The sequence below is a fragment of the Cyrtonyx montezumae genome, unplaced genomic scaffold (assembly GCF_038088225.1).
Source record: "Cyrtonyx montezumae isolate F1298 unplaced genomic scaffold, pur_monq_1.0 scaffold_11, whole genome shotgun sequence".
Taxonomy (NCBI): domain Eukaryota; kingdom Metazoa; phylum Chordata; class Aves; order Galliformes; family Odontophoridae; genus Cyrtonyx; species Cyrtonyx montezumae.
In genome coordinates, this window is record NW_027071837.1 from 17,105,863 (window position 1) to 17,128,402 (window position 22,540).

General features: G+C 49.3%; 1 protein-coding gene and 1 long non-coding RNA gene across 2 annotated transcripts in view; both read right to left on the reverse strand.

The window, feature by feature from the left end:
- Window positions 1–633: 633 nt before the first annotated feature.
- On the reverse strand, window positions 634–1,150 carry LOC136044469 (uncharacterized). The gene is made up of 2 exons (XR_010621819.1): window positions 1,100–1,150; window positions 634–1,067 (listed from the first exon to the last, which is right to left on the reverse strand). It is a non-coding gene; the product is annotated as an uncharacterized LOC136044469 (long non-coding RNA).
- A 76-nt stretch (window positions 1,151–1,226) lies between these two features.
- The window catches only part of MAMLD1 (mastermind like domain containing 1), a 73,047-nt gene continuing 51,733 nt past the window's right edge, over window positions 1,227–22,540 (reverse strand). Inside the window, exons 3-5 of the mRNA XM_065729735.1 lie at window positions 4,633–4,779; window positions 3,115–3,196; window positions 1,227–2,828 (exon numbers count right to left, since the gene is read on the reverse strand). Coding sequence (XP_065585807.1) covers window positions 1,810–2,828; window positions 3,115–3,196; window positions 4,633–4,779 — 1,248 coding nt within the window. The 3' untranslated portion in view covers window positions 1,227–1,809. The remainder of the gene's footprint in view (window positions 2,829–3,114; window positions 3,197–4,632; window positions 4,780–22,540) is intronic.

Genomic DNA, 22,540 nt, shown 5'->3' on the forward strand with positions numbered 1-22,540 from the left:
CTCGTTGGCTTTACAGCCTAATTTGGGCAATTGTTTGATGGGAGCTTGAAAAAATGACGTCTCCCCTCCTGGCCCTGCTTTCACACACACGCACAACATGTGTGGGATCATTTGGGAGCAGTGTGCTCCCGCCCGGCCCATCACGAAGCCACACGGATCTCAGCCAGGAGAGGCCTGCAAAGCCCGGCAGCGGCAGCAGAGCTGCTCCCCGACCTCCAGCCCCGGCTGCCCACTCTCATTCATGCCTTCAGAAACTCCTTCCTGCCCCTGGCTCTGGAGGAAAAGGTTCTGGAAAGGAAGAGCTCGCACAGGCTGGGGCTGAGCTCACCCAGCACCTCCCTGCAGCACGGATTAGTGTCAGAGAAATCCTCCAGGTGATGTCCTCCAGCATGCGTGGGATGAAGGGCAGCCCTGCTCACCTTCCCCACCAGCCCTGGAAAGCAGGAGAGGCCTCTGCTTCCGTTAGACAAGGCAGCCATGGATGCTACCTGCACATTCTTCTGAGGTTATCAAAGCACACGTGTTTGTGCACGTGGCTCAAAGGACGTCGTAGCATCCTTTGCAAATCAAATTAATTCAAATACTGGCAGGTACCGAACGCTGTAGCTAAGAAATGAGCACATAAAATATACACAATTTTCCCCCGGCAGTTTATTATGGTATGAAGAAAAAAAACATTCTGTGCTTGAAGCTGACGTTATATTACAAATGTATTGCAAAGTATGATGTGACTATTAAAATATGATTACACAAAGTATGAACATTTTAAGAAGTTTACAGTACAGCGAATCTTTTATAAACAGACTCTTAAATATACATAGGACAATAGTAGCTGACAGGAAAACATCAAAAATTAACTATTCGTGTTTATAGACTTTTCCCCTGAAAAAAAGTCTCACAATAAAACAGAAATTATGAAAAGCCTTAAAACCAGGAACAAATCACCTGTACACTACAAATATACATGGCAGAGGTGTGCAAACCAGAACCGAGCGACCAGGGAACCTTGGTGATGTCAGAGTGCTCAGATCTCCTCGCTGCCTAACCCGCGTCACACCGTGCTGCCCCTGGGCACACGCACACACACACACGCACACACACACACACACACACACACACCTGTCAGCAGCCACAAGCGCACCCTCACTGCAGGACGGCGGCAGACGCTGCCACAGTGCTGGAGTGTACCTGGCAGAGCACTGCCCCGCTCCCAGCAGATCCTGCCGCAGGTCCCTGGCTGTGTGGGGGCCCTGGGCTGAGCCACGCTCCGCTCCCAGGCTGCAGAGCTGAGCTACGAGTCAATCAGCAGTTCCTTTCGTGTACTGCTTTGTTTTTAATGCGACTTTTCCATCTTTCCTCTTGATGTGGGAGAGCAGATGCCACGCTTGCTTTCTGCTCAGTCTGGTCGCAACGACACCCCTAGTTCATGTGTTAAGTTATGTCAAAAACATAAGTATTTTATGCTGTAATACACAGTATTACTGAAACTAACGATATTATTTGCATATTTATAACAAGGTATAATGAAATCCCTATAATAAAACCAAAAAGTTATGCTACAGGTTTATTTACAAACAGGCCAGCAAAGAAGTATAAATACTTCTACATTGAAGGTTTAGGAAAACATAATTTACAAAATATTCAAGTATGTACACTCATATGAAAAACTGCCAATATTAAACTTCGATGCAGGCAAAGAATTGGCTGAGTCTGTTCATTCTGTACTGAAAGAAGCGGCGGCTTCCACAGGCCACCGCCGCACCTGAAGTCACACCTACGCTATTTACAACGCAGCTGCTTCCCTCCAAGCTACACGTGTCCGGAGCTCTGAGCGTGCTGTCCCAAAATGTCGTCTATCATTGTCAGATTGTTCAACCACTCTTCATCGTTGCTGCTGCTGCTCTTCATGAGCGAGTCAAGGAAGTCAGTGTCGCTGCAGTTAGCGGGCAGGACGGAGCCGCTGTGCTGGGGCACGAAGTCGTACTGCGGCAGCTCGGCCGCGGCGCTCATCCTGCTGAAGGCGTCGGGGGGCTGCCCCGCGGACGGGTAGCTGGGGGGGCCGAGGCCTGCAGGGGGATTGAGCTGGCTGAAGCTGGACACTCCTTGTGGCATTGATTTCATAACATTCATAGCTGGCAGCGGTCCCCTGGTTAAATTGTGTCTCAAGTTCTGACTGCTCATTGAGCTCAAGCCCTGGCCAGACTGTCCCATACTCAGTTTTTGCATCTGTCTGACCTGGACTCCGGGAGCAATCTGATTCGGCGGCACTACAGCCTGCTGGGAAAACTGCTGACCCGATGCGTTCGGTCGCACGTTCTGTTTGGAGAAAAGAGCGTTACTTGAGAACTGCTGCATGCTGGCATCCATCTGGCTTTGATTTGGCATTCTGGGCACCGCGGTCGGCGTCCACATCTGGGCAGATGAGTTGGGATAGACGTTGGGGATCCTCGGCACGCTCGGCTGTCTCAAGTGCTGCTGAGCTGCTGAGTGATTCACCAAGGAGCCAGAAGTAAAGCCGGGCATCGGCATGCCTGGCCGCACCGCCGCGTGGCTGTGTACGGTCTGGCACCCTGAGTTCATGCCTAGTGAGTTCTGGCTCGGCCGCAGCGGGATGTTAAATTCGGAATTGGGTGGAAAAACCGCCTGCTGTTTGCCAGGGTTGTGTGGAATCATCACCATCGTCCCGCTGCTCTGGCTGGCAGTGGCCGGGGTAATGCTGGCGCCCAAGGTGCTCTGGAGCATGGCAGGATTCGACGGCAGCATGCGGTGGTTGGGCGGAGGGGCTGACATCGGCTGGCTGCAGTCAGCAGGAATGGGCTGCTGCACAGCTGCACACAGAGACAGGCATTAGCTGGTGAGCACACCTTCACCCCGAAAACCTGGCACATCCCCCAAGGCTGCTTCTCCACACTTAGCATTTACTGCCTGGGCTCTGCGTGCTTTGTAACAGAGCTATTGCTGAGGCAATGGGGACGCGGGCAAGCCTCATGATATGTGATAAAATGAGAAATGCTTTTATGGGAAATGCAGAGAATAATTAAACACTTAGCATTTAATCAGACCCTAGGCTCTGGCTCCTGGAAGCTTTGCAAAGCACGCCACTTCCCCCCTTACCTTGAAACTGATTCATCTGTTGAGCTGCGAACAAATTCCTCTGCTCAGACGTTACTCCCAGCATGTTTTGTCTCTGCTTTTCCTGGAAAACAAGGGGAATAACAGTCAAGCTGCAGTCTCCTGACAAACAGAAATGGCAGCAGACATTTGAAGTGCAGCCACTGCCATCACGAACAACCTAAGAGTGCACACACACCCCTCCGATGGGACTCAGCCCAGACTGTTCATTTCAGAGCAGATCTCGATTGCTCACACGCCCCACTCTTGTAGAGATGTCCTTACAACAGCACAGCGTTAGGAAGTGCAGATGCTGTGCAGGCAGCCCAAGGCCAAGGAGGAGCTGGACAAATGTGCAGAACCTCATGTTTACCAGTTTGTGAGTGAAGTGCTGCAGAAATCCCGGTGTCTACCCAGCACCTCTCACGCTGACTGCATGTGTTCTTGGGAGTACCAGATCTGGGCACAAAAGGTGCCCAAGAATCTAGAAGTGAATAGAGTCTGCAGCGGCCATTTCAGGGAGACAGTGACAAACAGGAAACTTCTGGTGGCCACAACCCTGCCTGGGGGACAGCTCTCCCACAAGTACTGCCTGTTGCCAGTTGCCACTCCTCACAGAACACAGCAGTGAACCACAGGAAGCCCTGGATCCCCAGGAGCTGCTCCCTGAGCAAAGTGCTGCTGGCTTTCCCCAGGTGCCCTCATTCATCTCTCCAACTGTTTGACCCCAGAACCCGGCACCACACTCGTGTCCCTGCTGTGGGCAGCAGCTGCCACGCAGGGAACTTTCCACGGACAGTGCAAGCTGAGGCCTTGCTGAACTGCCATTGTGCCACAGCAGCGCAGATAAGATTGGAGTCAACCGATGACAAAGAGGTACAGTTGTTTTTGGAAGGGAATTTCATCAAAGAACAGTACAGTTATGGTTAAGAGTTGTACCAGAAATGCTTCTCGTATCATTTCCCATGCAAGGAAATGAGCCTGCTTGCCCCAAAGTCTGCTCAGAAAGCCAAGAAAGCTTGGTGCTGCCTCACACAGCTCCCTGTGGGCTTCCCCAACCCTTGCTCCTTCACATAGCATGTTTCAAGCCTTGCATCGGGATTTCTGTCCCCAAAGAGACCAGCCAAGTCCAGGAGAAATGGGTTTATCATCTACTCTGGGAGATCCCCGGAGGATCAAAGAGAAAGGCGAGGACATCTCTCCTGGGGCTGACTCATTCTTCAAGCCTCCCTTTCCAGCATCTCTTCTCTCAGCTCTGAGACTGGCCAGGACCACAGCAGTGATACAGAGGTGACCGTTTTCTTCCCTTGCACAGGAGTAGGTGGAGCTTAACTCAGGCTCGCTGAGCAGCACTTGGCCCTGGCCTCTCTTAGGCACAACAGCCTGGGTGCACCACAGCCCTAGTCTGACTCAAAGCAGCAATTCCTAGGCCATTTCTCAGTGTTTCCCCATTCCAGTTAGTCCTGTGCCTCCCAGTTTGGTGGACGGCACAGGAACCCACAGAGGCACTCAGCACCATACCTGCATCAGCTGTCGTTTTATGATTTGCTGCTTCAGTAAATGGTTCCTCATTGTGTACCCATTCACTGTGGCTGGTGCCGGCACAGAGCCTCCACTTGGGACGGAGCCCGGCTCCTGAAGTCTGGCAACAATTCCAGGATTCTGATCCTGCCAAGAAAGATGAAAAAAGGAAAATTAATCCCATCAGGGAGACAACAACAGAAGCCCTTCTCCTCTCTACTGATGACCTCCTCTCCAGTCTTCGGCTGTCCCATGCCAAACACCTTGTGGGTTCACGTGGACCCTCATGGAGCGGCAGTGAGGTGCGGGTGACAGCTCTGTTTTCTGAGGGTCAGCACAAGAAGAAATGAAGGAAGCAAAAGATGAATCTAAAATTCTTCACATAGCCCAGGGCTATGGGGCCGATTCACTATGGTTACTGGAGTCACAGGGCTGCCCAGCTGACAGAAGGGAAGTGAGTAAAGCATCACATTTCCCACCAGTTCCCCAACTGTTACACTGAAAGACATAAGGAACAAAAGTTGTACCAGGTAGGACTTGGCAAGGGGATACAAAGCAGAAACCTACAGCAACAGAAAAGCAAAGGCTGAAGAATGGAAAAGGATCAGGGACCCAGAAAGATGAGGAAGAGGTGGACGTGAATTGAAATGCTTCTTGCAGGCTCCACGAAGGGACAGTGGACAGAGCAAGTTGTGAGAGGAGAACATGCAGAAACATTGGGTCGGATCACAGCCAGGCACAAATCAGCCAGCTTGATTCCTGGCTGCGTTGGCTTCTACCAGCTGAGGACTTGCCTCTAAGGACATTGCAGGGAATGAGAAAAAAAATACAATAAAAACACCATGAAGACACAACTCCACAGGGCAGAAGAATTAAAACAAAAGGTCAGTAAGGTCAAAAGGTGAGGGTGACGGAGCACTGGCACAGGCTGCACAGGGGGGTTGTGGAGTCTCCTTCTCTGGAGATATTCAGGACCCGCCTGGACGCCTACCTGTGCGACCTGGTGTAGGGAACTGCTTTGGCAGGGGGTTGGACTCGAGGATCTCTTGAGGTCCCTTCCAACCCCTATGATTCTGTGATTCTATGATCTGAAGAGCTGGCCAGTTCTCAGGGAAATACAAGAGAGCAACAAGGGCAAAAGCCTCACTGAGGACAAGAAAGCAAGTGATCCTCTAAGTGCCATACCCCGGCACAGCAGCAACAGTACATCCCCCTTCCTCCATTTTCACATTCAGCTTCTACATTATTTATGATATTTTGTTATTATTGGCAGGGAGAAGTATGTATGTTATATCCAGCATCCTTAACTAGGCCGCGCTTCCTTTGTTTTCAGAATGGAAGCCCATATCCTTTGTTTGGGAATCAGTGTTATCAGGAGATAAGCAAGAAGAAAATGGTTGTTGCCTTTTGACATCTGACAATTAGAGGCATGCTCAGATGGAGAACACAGGATACGAGTCGTGTTTGAGAGGCCAGAAGAAAGCATTGCAAGGCATTTGTCAGCAGGCGGGCTCCCTGGGCCCAGGACGTCTTTCCACAGCAGCTTCACCATGAGGAATGACCCAGCACCTTCCCAGATATTCTTTGTAACAGCAATTACTGAGAAGGTCACTGAAATTACTCATTTTTATGGTGCCTCCTTTTGTTGTTGCTCTTCGGCCTATTATGCAAAAGCACAATTGATGAAATGTAAATGCCTGTGAGATAATTTACTAAAAGACACAAACCTGCAGCTCATCACTGGTCTCATTATCATTCCTATTCATGGGCAGTCTCATAAGACTAGACTTTATTACTGGCGCTTTGCTTACAATCCTGCTGGACATCTCTCCTCCTCCCCCTTCCCTCCTTCCCATTTTACTCCCTCTCTCCCACAGAAAAAAAGAGGGAGGGGAGGGAAAAAAGTAAATATGATTTACTGCAGATGTAAATATGAGAGTTCATGTAAAGCTAGCATTCTGCTTTCATGTCAGACAGTATTCTGCAGCCACAGTTAAGCTCTGAATAATGCAGATTGCCTCTAGGGGAATATTTGAAAGTGCAGGGATTCAGTTTGTGTACTCTGCACATGAAAGACACCGAAATGTTCATACCACCACAATCCCTGCCATCTATCCAATTTCCTCCCAACTTGTCTTGTTGCGTGCAGAGGGTCTGTGCTTACTGAAGCAAACGAGTTTAGTGCAGGGACAATCATTCTGATGTCTAGCTCAGGGCTATTGCATTAACAAGTCATAACATTAAAGTCTCTTTTCCTAATCATGTCCACCTCATTCTAATTCTTCCTAAACATCCTCAAGAAAATAATGTTGATTTTTCCATATTATTAATGGCAAAGGAGTGTAAATCACATTACTAATTGCGGCTCTTGTGCTGTGGCAATACAACAACTTAATTACATGGGATTTTCTGCAGGCACCCTATAGCAATAATGACAATCAGCAAAGTTTATTTGCAAATACAGAGAATGGGTTGCTGAGTTTTTTGGAGCAAAGTTGTATAACACTTAATTAGCTGGTAAAGAAACAACCTATACATCTAAATATTGCTTTTGGGGAAACTAGGACAAAATAGCATGGCTAGGAAGACAGGGGCTGAATTCAAAATCCTTCCATCTACAGATCACGTGGGTTAATAAAAAAAAAAAGAAATAAAAAGTTCTCTCTTTTCGCCACTAGTGGGAACTACCGTATTCCCTTATACAGCAAATAACTGAGTAAACACCAAGACTAAGAATAGCTCTGGTGCAGTCTAAAGGACGCTGCTATCTGTACCAAAGGTTAACGAACTTGGAGCATTTTTCCTTTTCATCACTCCCCCCAAAAAATCACTTTCCCGCAGTGGCCAAGCCAAACATGCCACAAAAATTAGCTCTTCTATACTTGGAGCTGTCCCATTTTAAAACCCATGAGGAGAGTGAGGAGAGGAGGGTTCTGGTGCCCAAGTGGGAAAGGCTGGCAGCGGGCGTAGATATCTGTCCACAGGACATTTTTCCCTGCAGAAACTCACAACAACCCATCGGATCAGCAGGCACCCAGCGCTGGAGGCCGAGGCCACGCGTCTGAGAGCACGTGCTTCTGTTGCTACAGCAGCTCAGAGCTCCCACACCACGCTCAGTGCAACAGCTCCTGCCCAAAAGGCCGATCCCACGCAAGGAGAAAAGAACTGGGTCCAGGTCTGCAGGAACCTACACTGTGTGTGTCTGCATTCAGGCACCAATGGTAACTGTGAAAGCAGCGGCACGCACCAGCGAGACCAGCCTGCCACAGCAGCCCAGCATACAATGCAGCTGCAAACGACTGTGCCCAACTGTAGTAAGTGTGGGTATGGTCCAAAAAACCACTCAGGCACACAATGAGAAGCGTGCAAACACTCCCACTGAGACAGACTGCATACAGTTACGAGTCCACGTCCTCCATGGCTCCACAACACAGGAGAAGCTCAGCTGCTGTAAAGGAGCACCAAGATGAGCCGTTCCACGCCAACATCGTTAATCAATCTGGTCCTTACCACTTAGTTAGACACCCAGTAATCACTTGTGTGGCTTCACTTAAGTGAGAATGAAGAAATTTATGGTCCCTAATTCCTCTGAATCCCCATTAACAAACAGCCCAAAAAGGATTTAAAAAGTAAGACTTTCTGAGGATCTGAGCTAGAGCTCTAATCACACTCCAGCAAATATGTAAAAGTCCCTTCAATCTTTAATTAAGAGCATTCATTCTTTTTTAGGACTACGTGAGAACAGTAAACTCATTTATCATTATTAAAGTTTCCCATCTGCTACTGCAGGATAACTCTGAAGAGCATAAGCAAGAAACACACACGTTAAATTGTACTGACTTGAGCTATTGGAGATGGACAATTTATTTCCACGAGGGCATGAAGGAGACTGCAGGCTGCTAGACACATTCATCTGGACAGACTCATTTGTCCCATGTTGGAGAGAGAGATGGGCCCCAAAATGGCTCTCAGAAAGACACGTGCTGTGTAAGAAATCAGCTGCCAGGTGAGACCGCTCAGCATTATGTTACAGACACAGACAACAAAACGAAGCCATGAATTTCAATAGTTAACAGATGGACTAATTAGAGAGGGAATTTTTGTGGTTCTAACAGATAAGCAGGTCACTGCAAGGTTACCGAGAGACCCGGCCTGGCCAATTTCAGGAGATATTTGTGGAGTAGGTGAAGAACTGTACTTCCCATATGAAAGCGTTACCAGTGGTGGGGGAACGGAAATTCATCTAATTGAAGATTCACACAGCGGCTGCATTTGAAAAGTTTCTTTCGTTTCAAAAGACATTACTGATTTGAGAAAGATTCCTTCCACTTTAAATGGGGAATCCAGCTGACTCCAGTAATTAGATACCTTAAAGCAGAAGGATCATTGAAATGTGCCACAGCACTGCAGAAGAAAAGACAAAAGGGAATGGGTGCTCAGGGTACATGTGGGCTGTAAGTAAGAGGAATGGACAAGCTGCTTTTTGCCATTGTGGTTTTTTGTAACCAAAAATAACTTAAACTCGAAGCGTTTACCAAGATACCACGTGGAAAAAAATAAAGCCAAATAAAATAAAAATAACAATAAATAACAATAATTATAAACAAATAATCATAGCCCTTTCAGGAGATCCGCACTCACCGCAGGGGCAGATACTCTCCAGGGGTGGGGTGAAGTTTCATTAACTGAGTTTTGTTCTGTATTTTAAGAACATCTGTTCTGTATGGAGAGTTCTGCACTGTGCTGAGGAAACGCAACTACCAGTTTCAGGCTCCCCTGCTCGTGCCCACAGCTGGGTTTCTCTCCCAAGGCCACAGCTACGACCGCTAGGCACACACACTACACAAATAGTACCAAGTAAACTGTTGAAACAGCAGTGCAGTTAAAGTTGGCTCACCCACAGGACTGCATGGCTGTGAACGTCGTGTCTTGGTCCATACTGAAGCCACAAACAGACTCTTGGTGTCTCATGACCTGGTGTAGCTCCATGCAAGCTGCGATGCCCCCTGCACTGAGGAGAACGCTGCTGCCCCAGCAGCTCCCCAGCTACATGCTCACATTATGAATCCCTCTGGCCAAGGCACACAAGCAAAGCAAACAAGGTTCAGGTTGAACGGGATAACCTTGTCACGCATGGAGCAGCACAAGGTCTGTGGGATGCCACTGTTTGCTTCCCCCTGTGCTCGGCGCTCTGTACGCTTCTTGCCCCCACCACCTGCCTTTAACAAAACACTCTCTTTGCTCTCCGAAGTTTTCTTTCTTTTCCCCTTTATACAGTTCAGAGATTTTCTTCAAGGTAAAACTGAGCCTTTCAGTTCATAAATGCTCCAGAGCTTTATTTTTTGCTTGTTTTGACACAATGTACGGGCACAGATAAGACAAGCTGTGCATCTCAGTGGATCCTTTTCTACCTGTCTTTCACCCATTTCCTTGATGCACGAGCACAGGAAATACTGGCAGATGTGGGTTTCTAAGCCTGTCCTGGGGCTGTCAGTCAGGGAAAGGCTTTGTCTAAAGGCCGTTAAGTGACCCACGGGTAATAGGTTTTGTTTTAAAAAGAACTGGTTTTTAACTTTTTCATTCTGCTCATATATGCGCATGCATGGCTTCCTTGAAAGGCTGCCTTCCTCCACTGCTGGGACAGAAAAGACTGCCACACCTGGCTGCCAGTTGCACCAGCAGCTCCTCCCTTCAGCAACGCAGAATAAATCCTCATTTCCCTATAGCTGCTCTTCTTCATGCTGTTAAACACAGAACAAAACCAACATAGCCCCACCAGAGTACCCAAAGTGGTGGTCAAAGCACACCCAGAAGATGGAAACTGAGTCCATTTCCCCTCTTAAGAAAGAAGCGTATGGAGCTGGAGATGCAGAGACAGGTGCTTTGTATGTGTCTATATAACATACAGTCAAGTCCCAAAATTGAATTCTCTGCAAAGAAGAAAATATTTATATTTGGCTTGTACAGCTATCATGATTCTCCAACCCTTGACACCTTGCTCTCGTTCCCATGGAGGGCAGCTTGCCTATAAATTCAATGAGATAATCTAAAACTGTATTTATCTCACCCAATTTCGGCCGGCAGTCCTTCTGCCTGTCTCTACAAGGTTGCACGAGCAGCAATGACAAACGACGGCATTTCTTGTCTACAGAGTGGTTTGACTCGAGGCATCGCGGCGCTCTGTCAAGGAGCGCTCTCTAGCAGAGGTGTCGCTGAGATGCAAAAGGAGCCGCGTTAGATCAGCAGCGACCGAGTGGGGAATTCAAGGGCTAGAGGGAGAACAGAAAGATCCCACCCAGCAGCAATGAAGACTTATCTAAGTCCAAGTCGGGAAAACTTGAGATGTCTCCTGATCTCGAATGATACGAGCCCTTTACGAGCCCGCTCTGAGAAGCGTCACACAAAGCATCTTTTTGCGAGCTGTGTCACACAAAACATCGAGTCCCATCATTCCTCTGGGCTGAAGTTCCCACACTTCCCCGGACCCCACGCATCAGTTGGTGCAGCGGGGGCAGCCCCTGTGCCCTATCAGCCCAGCAAAGTGCTCCGTGCAGACTTGCACAACATGGCACATCGCTTTTCAGAGCTTGGTCCTTCCCGACGGATGAAACCATTCAAAGCCCTGGGATGGTTGTAGGAGCAGCTGTCCCATCAGGTGCAAAAAGTCGCCCTTCAACTTAGCAAACAAAAGGCACTGAGAAGCAATGGCAAGCAGAAGCGATGGGCACGAATGAGGCAGGAATAAGTAGCCCTTGTGATCAAATTTTTAAAGCGGCATGAAAGAAGAAAATGCATTGGGGTGACCTTGGGCACAGGGGATGAGGAGCAATCCCATTATTTTTTAAAATAGAAATTACTATTAAAACACCTGAAGCTGAACTGCTGTAACCAAGTCGGCTCCATCTCCCCTTAAAAATTCCTTTTCTCCCCTTCCGTTCAGATTGTATTTACAAACTGTAGATGTCTCATTTTTTCTCTCGTGTCATTTCATTATTACAGAGTTGAGCTCACTAGCCATCTGCAGCTTCATTTCATCAGGCTCCCACTTGTCCTTGGAGCAAGGTCATCCGGGACAAGAACATAAAATGCTGCTTTCCTCAACTGACAGTTCTTTATGCCTTCCTGTAAATATTCCCCACTAATTTTAAATAATTTTACCACTTCATACTCCCCCTCACACGCACTGAGAAGGTTGATATGCATGCATATTAATAAGGATCTTGTCATTTAACCATTGCACGACATATTAGAGGCAATTAATGGTGTTTATTTGCTGATAGTGCAGGCATTTTGAACTCCAGCTCAAGGATCCTTGATAGCTTCATGTGACTTGCAGCAATGGGTCAGAAGTTGGGACCCCCCCCATTCAGCATTAGCATACGCTTGGAGAGACTGCTTTGCATCCAGCAGAAAGAACCCAGCAGTCGGCGCGTGGCACTGAGGGCTGCTGGGCACCCTGCGGACTGTAAAGCATTACTAGGTGCATGGAGGCTCGTTCATCGAAACCAAGAGGCCGATGAGGAATGACTTTCAGACCCATCACACCAAGTTGCGTGCTAAAAACAAGCACAAATAGAACGCAGAACTTCCACTCACATCAGATTTGATGCACCAGAAATTCTGGAGTACCCTGTCCGAAGCGAATACCACTGCTCCAGGTGGTAGCAAACCAAACTGCTTCCACACAAAATAACCAGGTAAATGAATCCGAGAATTCTCATGAGTACAGTCATAAAGTGACAGGGGATAACCGAGGGGCTGAGAACAACCAATGGTGGTCAGGGGTCTGCCTTGGCCTGGCCCTGGCTGCAGCCCAGCAGCAGCAGTGCCCCCAGCCCACTTTGGTTAGCTGGAAAATCGACTGCTGGGCTTACAGAGCGGCTTCTGAGATACACTCTGCAGCATGCAGCCATCTGGCTCCCAGGTAATGGTGTGGGAGCTTTTACCCGTGTGTCTCTATGAGTCCCAGCAGCCCCACTTGCACAGATGTGCACATCCTGGAGGTCTGCCTGTAGGCACACCTGTGCAGCAAGGCACGTGAGCCAACGATGACTTTCCTTGCACAAGCAAAATTCCCCTTGGACTGACAGCAGTGAGGCCATGAGCACGCCATTTGTCAGGAGGAGATGCAGAAAATGTGATCATTAAAGGTGCGCTCCCAAGCCACCCCCAAAGGAGATGATCTTGAAAGGTGAGTTTGCTTCATGGCTTAGTCACAGGATAAAAGCTGGCCCTACGGAGCTGGACTCGCACGACCAGCTTCGGTTTCCAGTTCCACCATGCACAGCTCCTGCAGGTGCCTGCAGGCAGTCGCTTCATTTCTCTCCATCTCAGCTTCCCCCAAAATGAATGCATGTTTCTCCCTGACCAGGGCCAGCTCCCGCAGCAGCAGGGCCTGTGTTCCTCTCCATGCTACAGGCCGAGATGCGCTTTGTCTCTTTCCAGTGAGGGCCGTGTTCTGGTTCACTCCACAAATGAGATTTTGTCGTGTCCTCCCTACATCCACCCCAGGTACGGCCACAGCCAGCTGCACCTCCGAACAGCGCTGAACCACACTAACACGTAATGGTCCCCTGGGGCCTCTGACCTGGCTGAGCAGCTCAGCAGAGCATGGCGTGATCACAGCCCCACAGCTCACCTCCAGCCCTCACCCCTTACGTGCCGTGGGAGCAGCGTTGTAGTGGCCACGGGCACGGCCATGCCTGGCAGGTGCTGGGCTGCTGGCTGGGGCTGTGTGCTAAGAGGCACCACAGCAAGCAGGAGAGGCTGAGGCAGCTGGGGCTGAGAGCCCTCGGGCTTTACTGGAAGTCCTGCTTGCTATGGCACACTGGAGAGAGCTTTCACCTCAGTGAGAACAGTCCCACTTTGTGCCATGTCCTCTCCTGCACCTCCTACTTCTGTCTGCCTCCAGCCCTGTCACACACTGCTCCCTATCACTGACAGTACAGTGATGCTTTCAATTCAAAATCTACCCATGACAAAAAAAAAAAACAAACAAAAACACTCAGGTACCTACAAACACTCTCTTCTCAGGTCCACCACCATCTCCCTGTAATCGAGTGGGCTTTGGTCACGTATGAGAATGCAAGTTGAGGAGATGTGCACACAGCAGCTGGCCCAGCAGGGCTGTGCCATGAGGCAACTGGGACACGCGCAGCAGACAGAAGTCTGGGGCTGCCCCATGCCCGCACCACGCAGCACTCGTGAGCATTTCCTCCATGGAGATGCTGCATGTCAACAGTTAACTTCCCTTTGTTCACATCCAAATGATTAAGGTTTGAAGCTTGCCTGGTGACATCACCAGAGTTTAAAACACGCTGGATATGGTCCAGGAAGCCAAAGTTATTGCTGACCCCATGGTTACTGATCCGCTCTGCAAGTAGCTGATGTCTGCTCTCACTTTATGAATTATTTAATGGGTTAAAGATTGGTCAGATCTCCTTTATGCAACGTACAGTGGGCAGGAGGACATAAACATGCATTAACAAGGTTAAAGTCATATACTGTAACTACACTGTCTGTTTTCAGCTTGCAGCTTTATTGACTTAATCATGCCGGCACTGCAGCCAACAAATCATTAAATCCATTCCATTCTTCTGCTGGTTCCCAACCACAAAAACAGAGGCAGGCAAACACGGAGTGAGGCTGCAGAGGGGGTGGGGAGTGGGGGGTGAGGGGCAGGGAAGAACACTGGGATCACTATGGAGTGCCGCGCTGGCCCCTCACTGCCAGCACAAAGACGCCAAATCTGTCTTTACGGCCTAAGTGGTTTCATGGTTTAAAGTGACACACTCATTTGTTCCTGTTCTGCAATGATCATACAAAAGAAGAAGAAGAGGGGGGGGGGATGTAAAAAAGGAATAAAAAGCAAATGGAGCGTCCTCATGCCGTAATGGCGTGCGCGTGTCCTCGAGGCGCGCGCTCCGTAAGCGAGCAGCAGGGCTGGCACCACGAGGGTCGTGTGCATGCTGCACCCCAGGGGCTCGAGCTCGGCACCGCGCTCACTGCTAATCTGCAGTGAAATGCTGGCATAATTAAGAGTCCAGTGTAAAGGAGAAAAGACATGCAGCATTAAATCAGTCCTCCCGCTGCCCTCCAGAAGCAGCTTTATGGAAACAAAGAAGTCCCCGCTGTCAGGCCTAAGTAACAGCTCCACTCTCAGACCGAGGCTCCAGTTTTTGACCTGGTACTTCTCACATCCACACCCAAGCAGAAGTGCCTGGATTGTCAGCAGGCTTCCCACTCAAGTCAGCAGACTGCTAAAATCCTGGTTCCATGTCAGTACTCTGAGTCAGTGAGGTTGGAAAACAGCTGCCGCCTTGCCAATTCTGAACCTTTAAGATCCTTATTATCACTGCTGACATCCCTATTCATTTCCCGATGGAAATAATCTTCTCTGTGTCCACAAAATGAAGATCAGGTTCACGACCATCTAAGGAACCCGAGCATAAGACTGTGGGTCTCAATGAGATGCATCCCAGAGTCCTGAGGGTGACACAATCACCCAGCCACTCTTGACATTTGAAAAGTCGTGGTGGTCAGCAGGAGTCTCCAGTGACCGGAGAAATGGCAACATCACGCCCACTTTTAAGAAGGGTAGAAAAAACGACCAAAGGATCCACCAACTTATCAGCTACACCCAGGGAAGATCAGGGAGCAGATCCTCTTGGAAGCTGTGCTAAGGCACACAGAGGAGAGGGAGGTGATATGGGATAAACAGCACAACTCACCAATGGCATGTCACGCCTGACCAACCTTGTTGCTTTTTATGATGGTGTAACTGTGCTGGTAGACGAGAGATGAGCCACTGTCACCTATCTGAACCTCAGTAAGGCCTTTGACACAGTACCCCACAACATCCTTATCTCCAAACTGGAAATATATGGATTTGATGGGTGGATGTACCCAGAGAGTGGTGCTCACTGGCTCAATGTCTGGATGGAGATCTGTGACAGCGGGATCGAGTGCACCCTCAGCAGCTTGCAGATGACACCAAGCTGTGCGGTGCAGCCAACGCACCCCAGGGATGGGATGCCATCCAGAGAGACCCAGACAGGCTGAGCAGTGCTCAGGAGAACCTCATGAGGTTCTACAACACCAAGTGCGAGGTCTGGCACCTGGGTCATGGCAACCCTCAGTGTCAGGAAAAGCTGGGGGATGTAAGGATGGAGCATAGCCCTGCAGAAAAGGCCTGGGGGTCCTGGAGGATGGCAGCTGGGCATGAGCCAGCACCGTGCCCCCGCAGCCCAGAAAGCCATCCAGATCCTGGGTGCATCCAAAGCAGCGTGGCCAGCAGGAAAAGGGAGGGGATCCGCCCCTCTGCTCTGCGCTGTGAGACCTCACCTGGAGCACTGCATCCAGATGGGGAGTGCTCAGCACAGGAGACACACGGAGCTGTGTGAGCACGTCCAGAGGAGGGCCACAGAAATGGTCCGAGGGATGGAACAGCTCCGTGTGAGGACAGGATGAGAGCTGGGGCTGTGCAGCACGGGGGAGGGAAGGCTGCTGGGAGAGCTGGGAGCGGCCTGGCAGTATCTAGGGGGGCTGTGAGAAGGAAGGGACGGACCCTTGAGCAGAATCTGTGTAAACAGGACAAGGGAAAATGGATTCAGACTAAAGAAGGGGAGATTTAGACTGGATATAAAGAATTTTTTTTACATTAAGGGTGGTGAGGCACTGGCACAGGTTGCCCAGAGAGGCGGTGATGCCTCATTCCTGGAGACACCCAAGGTCAGGCTGGACAGGGCTCTGAGCACCTGGTGGAGCTGTGGGTGACCCTGTTCATTACAGGACAGTTGTACGAGATGGTCTTTAAAGGCCCCTTCCAAATCAAACAATTCTATGAATCTGAAGTACAAGTGGCTTGCTTGGAGATAGGAGAGCACTGCATCAGGATGCTGTTCCTCTGTTATAAGCAGGCTACAGAGGAGCCTGCATGAACTCTTGGAAGCCTTAAGAGTGCTTCTTACAGAGAATATAGGTACAGCTTCTATGCAAGCTTTCCTCCACTGAATGTGAAATAAATTCCCTTTCTCTGGGAAAGGAAGCTGCAGCAGGATTCCTAGTTCATTTCTATCTAGTATGCAAACAAGGAGCTCCCTTTCTTCACCTCCTGGTTAAAGATGCTTAGAGCTCCCTCAAAGAATAAGTCAGATTTTGGCACAAGACACACAACAGCAGATTTTTTTGAATACTGTTATTATTTGGTTTCACAGTGGTTTTCTTCAGATCCAAACAACCCTTCTCGCAGTTTGAGTTCCAACCTTACATTCTTTTGTTTGGTAACAGTCTCCAGATAACTACCCCCTTGAGACATCTCCTGGTTCCATCTATTGCAGATAAACATATCATTACTTGGTGCAGGAGTCAGCCAGAATTCCTCTTGGAAGAGCCTGTCCCCCAGCAGGTGCTGCTCAAGGCAGGGGAGGTGGAGGAGCACCATCAAAGGGAAGTGCATCCCAGCCACCGTGCTGGAAAAACAAGACAGAAGTGAACATGTTTTCCAAGGCAGAAGTCAGCTACTTCGGGTATCTGTACGACTTCCAGCAGCATAGATTTTCATGCATCAAATCACCACAGCTGCTGCTTCCAGAAATGCAGAGGGAAGGCCCATGCAGCAGGCAGTGCCAAGCCCAGGCACATGGATAGAGCAGTTCCCCACGGCACTTCCAGGTGTGCATCTGGGGCAAGTCACCCTCTGAAGAACCCTCTATAGAGCTCCTGGCCCTGCTGCCGGGTGCTGGAAGCTGGACTCCAGGCCGGCACAGAGCCCAGGACTCACAGCTCCAGTGCCAACCCACACTTCTGCCATCGGTCTGGAGCTAGCACCCTGTGCTGGGCCTGAGGAGCAATGCTGGGTGCTGCAGGCTCACCTGGCTCTGCAGAGCTCCCATCTCCCTGTGTGTACACATAACCCCGGCTCCAGAAGTAGTCAAAAAATCTGTGGCCCTGCTTCAGAAGTGAGAGCTCCCTACAGCCTCAGCACAAGATTTTCTAGCTGTTCTCTGCTCCCTGCTGCCTCTGCACAGCCCTGCTGGCATTTCTTAATGACCGGAGCATTCATGTGTTCTTGTAAAACAATTATGCAATATTCAAGGCAGGAGCAGAGCTCTCATGCTACGCAGCCAAGGCTCCAGCAGACTGCATAGGTGTCAAATGGTAAATCGTTAGGTGTTTCATTTTAATTGCAGAGTTATTTATACCCTGGAATTCATTATTAGCATAGGACAAATCAGAACCTCCTGTTACCCACTATTAAAGGCACTATTATGGGACTGCAGCAGCATGGATGGCCCTCCCAGACCCTCCCTTCTTTGGCAGCAGCATGAAGAGGGCCGTGAGCCAGTGGCCGTGTCCCACAGCACTGCAACAGTGGTTCCAGTGTCAACCTCAGCCCATGCGGACAGCTCCTGTGCACCCTCAGCACTGCCCTCCTCCGGCCCTGAAGACCTGGCACAAAGTGGGGCTGCATGCAGGAGGGGCCGCAGGGTGTGAGCCCACCCTTCCCCAGCAGCATCTCCTGCTGGTGGAGGGGCATGCGGATACGGCGCATCCTGGACTTGGCCTGGGGTTGCGTAACCATCCCCGCTCCAATTCAGGATTAACAGGTTAGATTCTCATTTGCGAGATTCCTATCGGCACTGAGAGAGGTTTCTGATTTCACCAGCACTAGTCAGGATGCCACAATGGATTTCCGCTCTCAGCAACGAGGCTCGAGAGCCTTTGTTGCCTGTGGAGCTGGTTTGAATTCAAATCTAACTGGCAGAGCTATTGCAGGCCGCATGTTGAACAGATTACAAACCAAAAAGTCACTTACGTGCTACTGCACCTTATTTCTAAATCCATTTTGGACAGACACAAACCCCCCGACCACCGCAGCATCTGCTAGCTGCTCCCCCTTCCAGGAGCGACGCCCTCCACCCAAAAGGAAACGTGCCAAAAACCTGCTCCGGTGCCCGCTCCGCTTCTGGCTTGTGCCACGAAGGACGTCATGGAACACAAGCAGCAGACAGCCCGGCTCGCAGCGTGCCGTGGTGGTGCGGGGCCGTGCAGCTGCTGCCGTCCCATGCGGTGCTGGCCGCCCCGAGGCACGGTGCCCGGCACAGGAGGGGCAGCTGGCCTCGGGGGACACACAGGAGCAGAACGGCATCAGCCGTAATTATAACTGGGAGGACAAACAGACTGCTGAGAGGGAATATCTTTGTGGACAGAAAGAGGAAAGGCTCACTGACAACTGGCTTGAACAGATGAGTAAATTAGAGCTGGGTTGTAGCCTTCTTGTTCTTCCTCTGCCTCCGCCCCAAGGACTCTGTGGAACTGAAGGAAAAATATACACGAAATTCTACAAGTGCAGGAATTAAAGAGACATCTACACAGCTTGCCTCTGGCACTCGATACCAGCTGTGGAATTGGGTTAGCTTGACATTGCTGCTGGAGGTGAGGAGCGGCAGGAAGGCTGGCTGAGCAGCAGCAAGCAGGGCCCTGTGCTGCAGAGCAGGTGAGCTGCAGCTGGTGGGCATCTCCTCGCCCAGGCACTGAGACACACTTAATTTTAAAAAGCAATTAAGAGAATCTGCGTCTTTCACAAACAAGAGGTTCAGGCCGTTTTGGGTTATGAGATGGACTCAAATCTGCAAGCCTGAGCACATGGGAAGCTGTGTACTCTGTACAGGCCAAGCAAACCTTGCCATCAGGTGCTTCACAGGTGAGACCAGCAGCGAAGTGAGACCTGCAGGCTGCCTGGAACTCACTGCCAACCTGCGGAGGGGCCGCAGCTCTGCACTGCCCACAGCCGTCCCTGACTCCAGAAGGTTCCTTCCTCCCCATCCCACTGGATGCCTCACAACTGCGCTACCCCGAAAGGGCACTAAGGGAAAGGCGGTGTTCACAAACACGTGTCACAACAAAGCCTGAAGTAAGCAACAGATGACCGGGTTAAACTGAAGAGTCTTTTTCTCCTTAACACTTTTCTTTCTCTCCCTGTCTGTTCAGACAAGGGCAGAGGGTGCAGCAGGGAGCGGGGCCAGATCTCGTGCCTCTCCCGAAAGTGGGCAGGAGTCCTTAGTGCTGGGCAGGAGGAGGGAGGGCAGGGCAGGGAGAAGGGAAGAAACCAAGAGCTGTGAACCCACTGCAGCACTGTGTCGTCAAACAGCCTGGTGCCTCGCTTCCGCCCGCTGCCCGCGACGCAGGAAAGGGGCTGTCCTGTCCGCCTGCGCACTTTGTTTCACGAGCCCGAGGGGCCCTTCCCGGCCACACTTTCCGAAGGAAAGAGATCTTGGCCGGCAGTGTCTCCTTCTCCTGAGAAAAGCATGGCTGAAGGAGGTGGCGGCCGCTTTATAACCCCGTCCTGCCCCTCCTGAGCAAACAACTTGAGTGGAGTTCAAGCGCGAAAATGACCCTGGGTTCCTCCGCACAGCAGTTGTCTCACAGCACAGTGAATCAATCAGCAGCCAATCATTACTGCGGTAACTCTATCTTTCACAAGCAAGATTTTATATAGAGATAGAATAGGATGTTTTCTGCTGGTTTCCTTCCTGTCATTCCAATCATGAACTACTGTTAAAAACACAGTGCATTTAAAGCCTATAATATTTGCAAGCCTGTGTGTCAGTTTCCCAAAGTTGCACTGCTGTTTTCTACACAGCAAAAGGAGGGAGAAACATCCCAGCTAGGTTAGAAACACGCACAGGGCATATGCAGAAGGTCATCTCATTTTCAGGCTCCTAATAAAAGGGATTACTTTAATTCCTTATTCCGGCCAACTGTTGCCCTTTATAATCTGCGGCGCAGGATTCCCTCCAGTGTGTCTGTGGTGCTACTTGTTCTGCTATTTCTCCAGAGAATGGCAAAACTGTTTCATTTGGAAAGCATCGGTGTAACAGTAAGAGCCTTTTAGGACCCAGTGACAAGGAGAAAACAGGAGTACAACTCAAGTCACCATTAAGTTTGACAGACATCTAGATGGCAGCTAGATGCCCTTGCCTCTACCAGGAGGGAAACAGTCAGAAATGTGTATTTCAATTGCACCCAGGCACCATTACATCTTATGAAAAGCCTTAATATAAGAAGAAATAAGTAAGAAATCACAGAGAGAGCAAGATTTTAACCCACCATACCAAAAAACTGGAGGAAAGCTGCTCTGTGAGCTGAAGCCCAGCAGTGCTAATTGCCACAACTGGCATGGAGTCACTCAAGTCTGGGTGCCCTTATCTTATTCCATACAGAGTCTCTGAAGAAGGCCATGGTCCTTCTTAACTTTTGCTTTTCCTCATATATATATATATATATATATGAATATGAAAATAAAATAAAATAGAATAGAATAAAATAAAATAGAATAAAATAAAATAAAATAAAATAAAATAAAATAAAATAAAATAAAATAAAATAAAATAAAATACTATCTATATAAGTATGAAAAAAATCAAGGACTGAACTGAGCATGACATGGATTGTCCATTTCCCCCCTCACTGTCCTAATTTTTTTCTTAACAACGATAACAAAAAAGATATCTCGTTAAATGGTTGGGTTTTATTTGTTTTAACAAATGGAAAATGCACCATAACTAAACACTGGAGGTTTTAGATAAAGTCCAAAACCATGGGAGAACGGTGCCCTGTCCAGTGCCTTTTTTTTCAGTGAAAGAAAGATTTACTCCCATTTCAGGGCCACCACACTGCCCATGGTGATGTTATCAGCATTTCCGTGTTCCTGCTGACCTTAAGTACTCTTAAACCATTAAATACATAATATTTTCTGATAATAGAATGCCATTCACATTTCAGCAATGATAACTCACTTTAATGAGATAAGGACCCACACATCGAGTGAGTCTCTCCCTGAGAAATACGAGCACACTTTTGGGGACCACGGAACGGCAGCCGATGGCATCAGGAGCCCAACAATGTATTCCTGGACAACCCGTAACTCTCGTCGACATCGACTGGATTTAGAGAGGATTGCAAAATCAGATGTTAATCTGCAGAGAGCAGTGCAGGTACGGGCAGCCTGCATTTCTGCTCTCAGCAAACAAGAACCAACAGGACTGCTAATGACAGAAAACAGCGCGAGTTTCTAGCTGCATAAATAGGCTTTAAAAACAACCGTATTCTTCAAGTGAGTCATCACATTGTAAAGGCAACTTTTACAAGAAATTTCACCTTGTTTACCAACTTCCTCCGTGTATTTTTCAATTCTTTCCTTCCCACTCGTGACCCAGGAAGGAGAGCTGCTAGAGACAGAAACCTGACGTGTGCACTGCAAAACACCGAATCATCACTATTAACCGCGGGCACCTTCAGCTAGCAGCGCTCTCAGCTCTTCCTGCAGCTGGAGTGCAATGCGAAGCTGAGCACGGTGCCAGGAGGGCACTCAGCCTCCCCGTGGGCTCTGCGGGGATCCCGGCGTGGCACCCGGCGCTGCCGCCGAGCCGAGGAGCAGACCCGCAGGAGGAACTGCTTCATCCCGGCTCTGAATGAGCTCAGCGGGGAATCTATGAACAGTCGAGTCAATTGCCAGAATGTGCACTTTTCAACCTGGTTCTGCTCCTTTGATCAGGCTGGATTTTGAGCTGCAGCGATTAATGGGCTAATAGAGGAAGTCACGGGATACCTCGTGGGAGGAGAGGGAAAGGAGAAAAAGTGGCTCAGCCTTACTCTGCATCTGTGCTGCATTTCCACACAGAAGGCAGAAGTACTGCTGCAGGAAAGGAGGAGAGAAGCGGGCTGTCTGAAATAAGTATCACTCATACCATTCATTCATTGTTTAAGCATGCCCTTTGAAGCTACTGTAAAAGAAAACAGACTATCCCAATGCAAGTGCCTTGTAAACCACACTTCAATCCAGTAGAGTAACAGTTTATACTTAATAATGCCAGAGAGTAAAGGAAACGTTAAACACATTCATTAG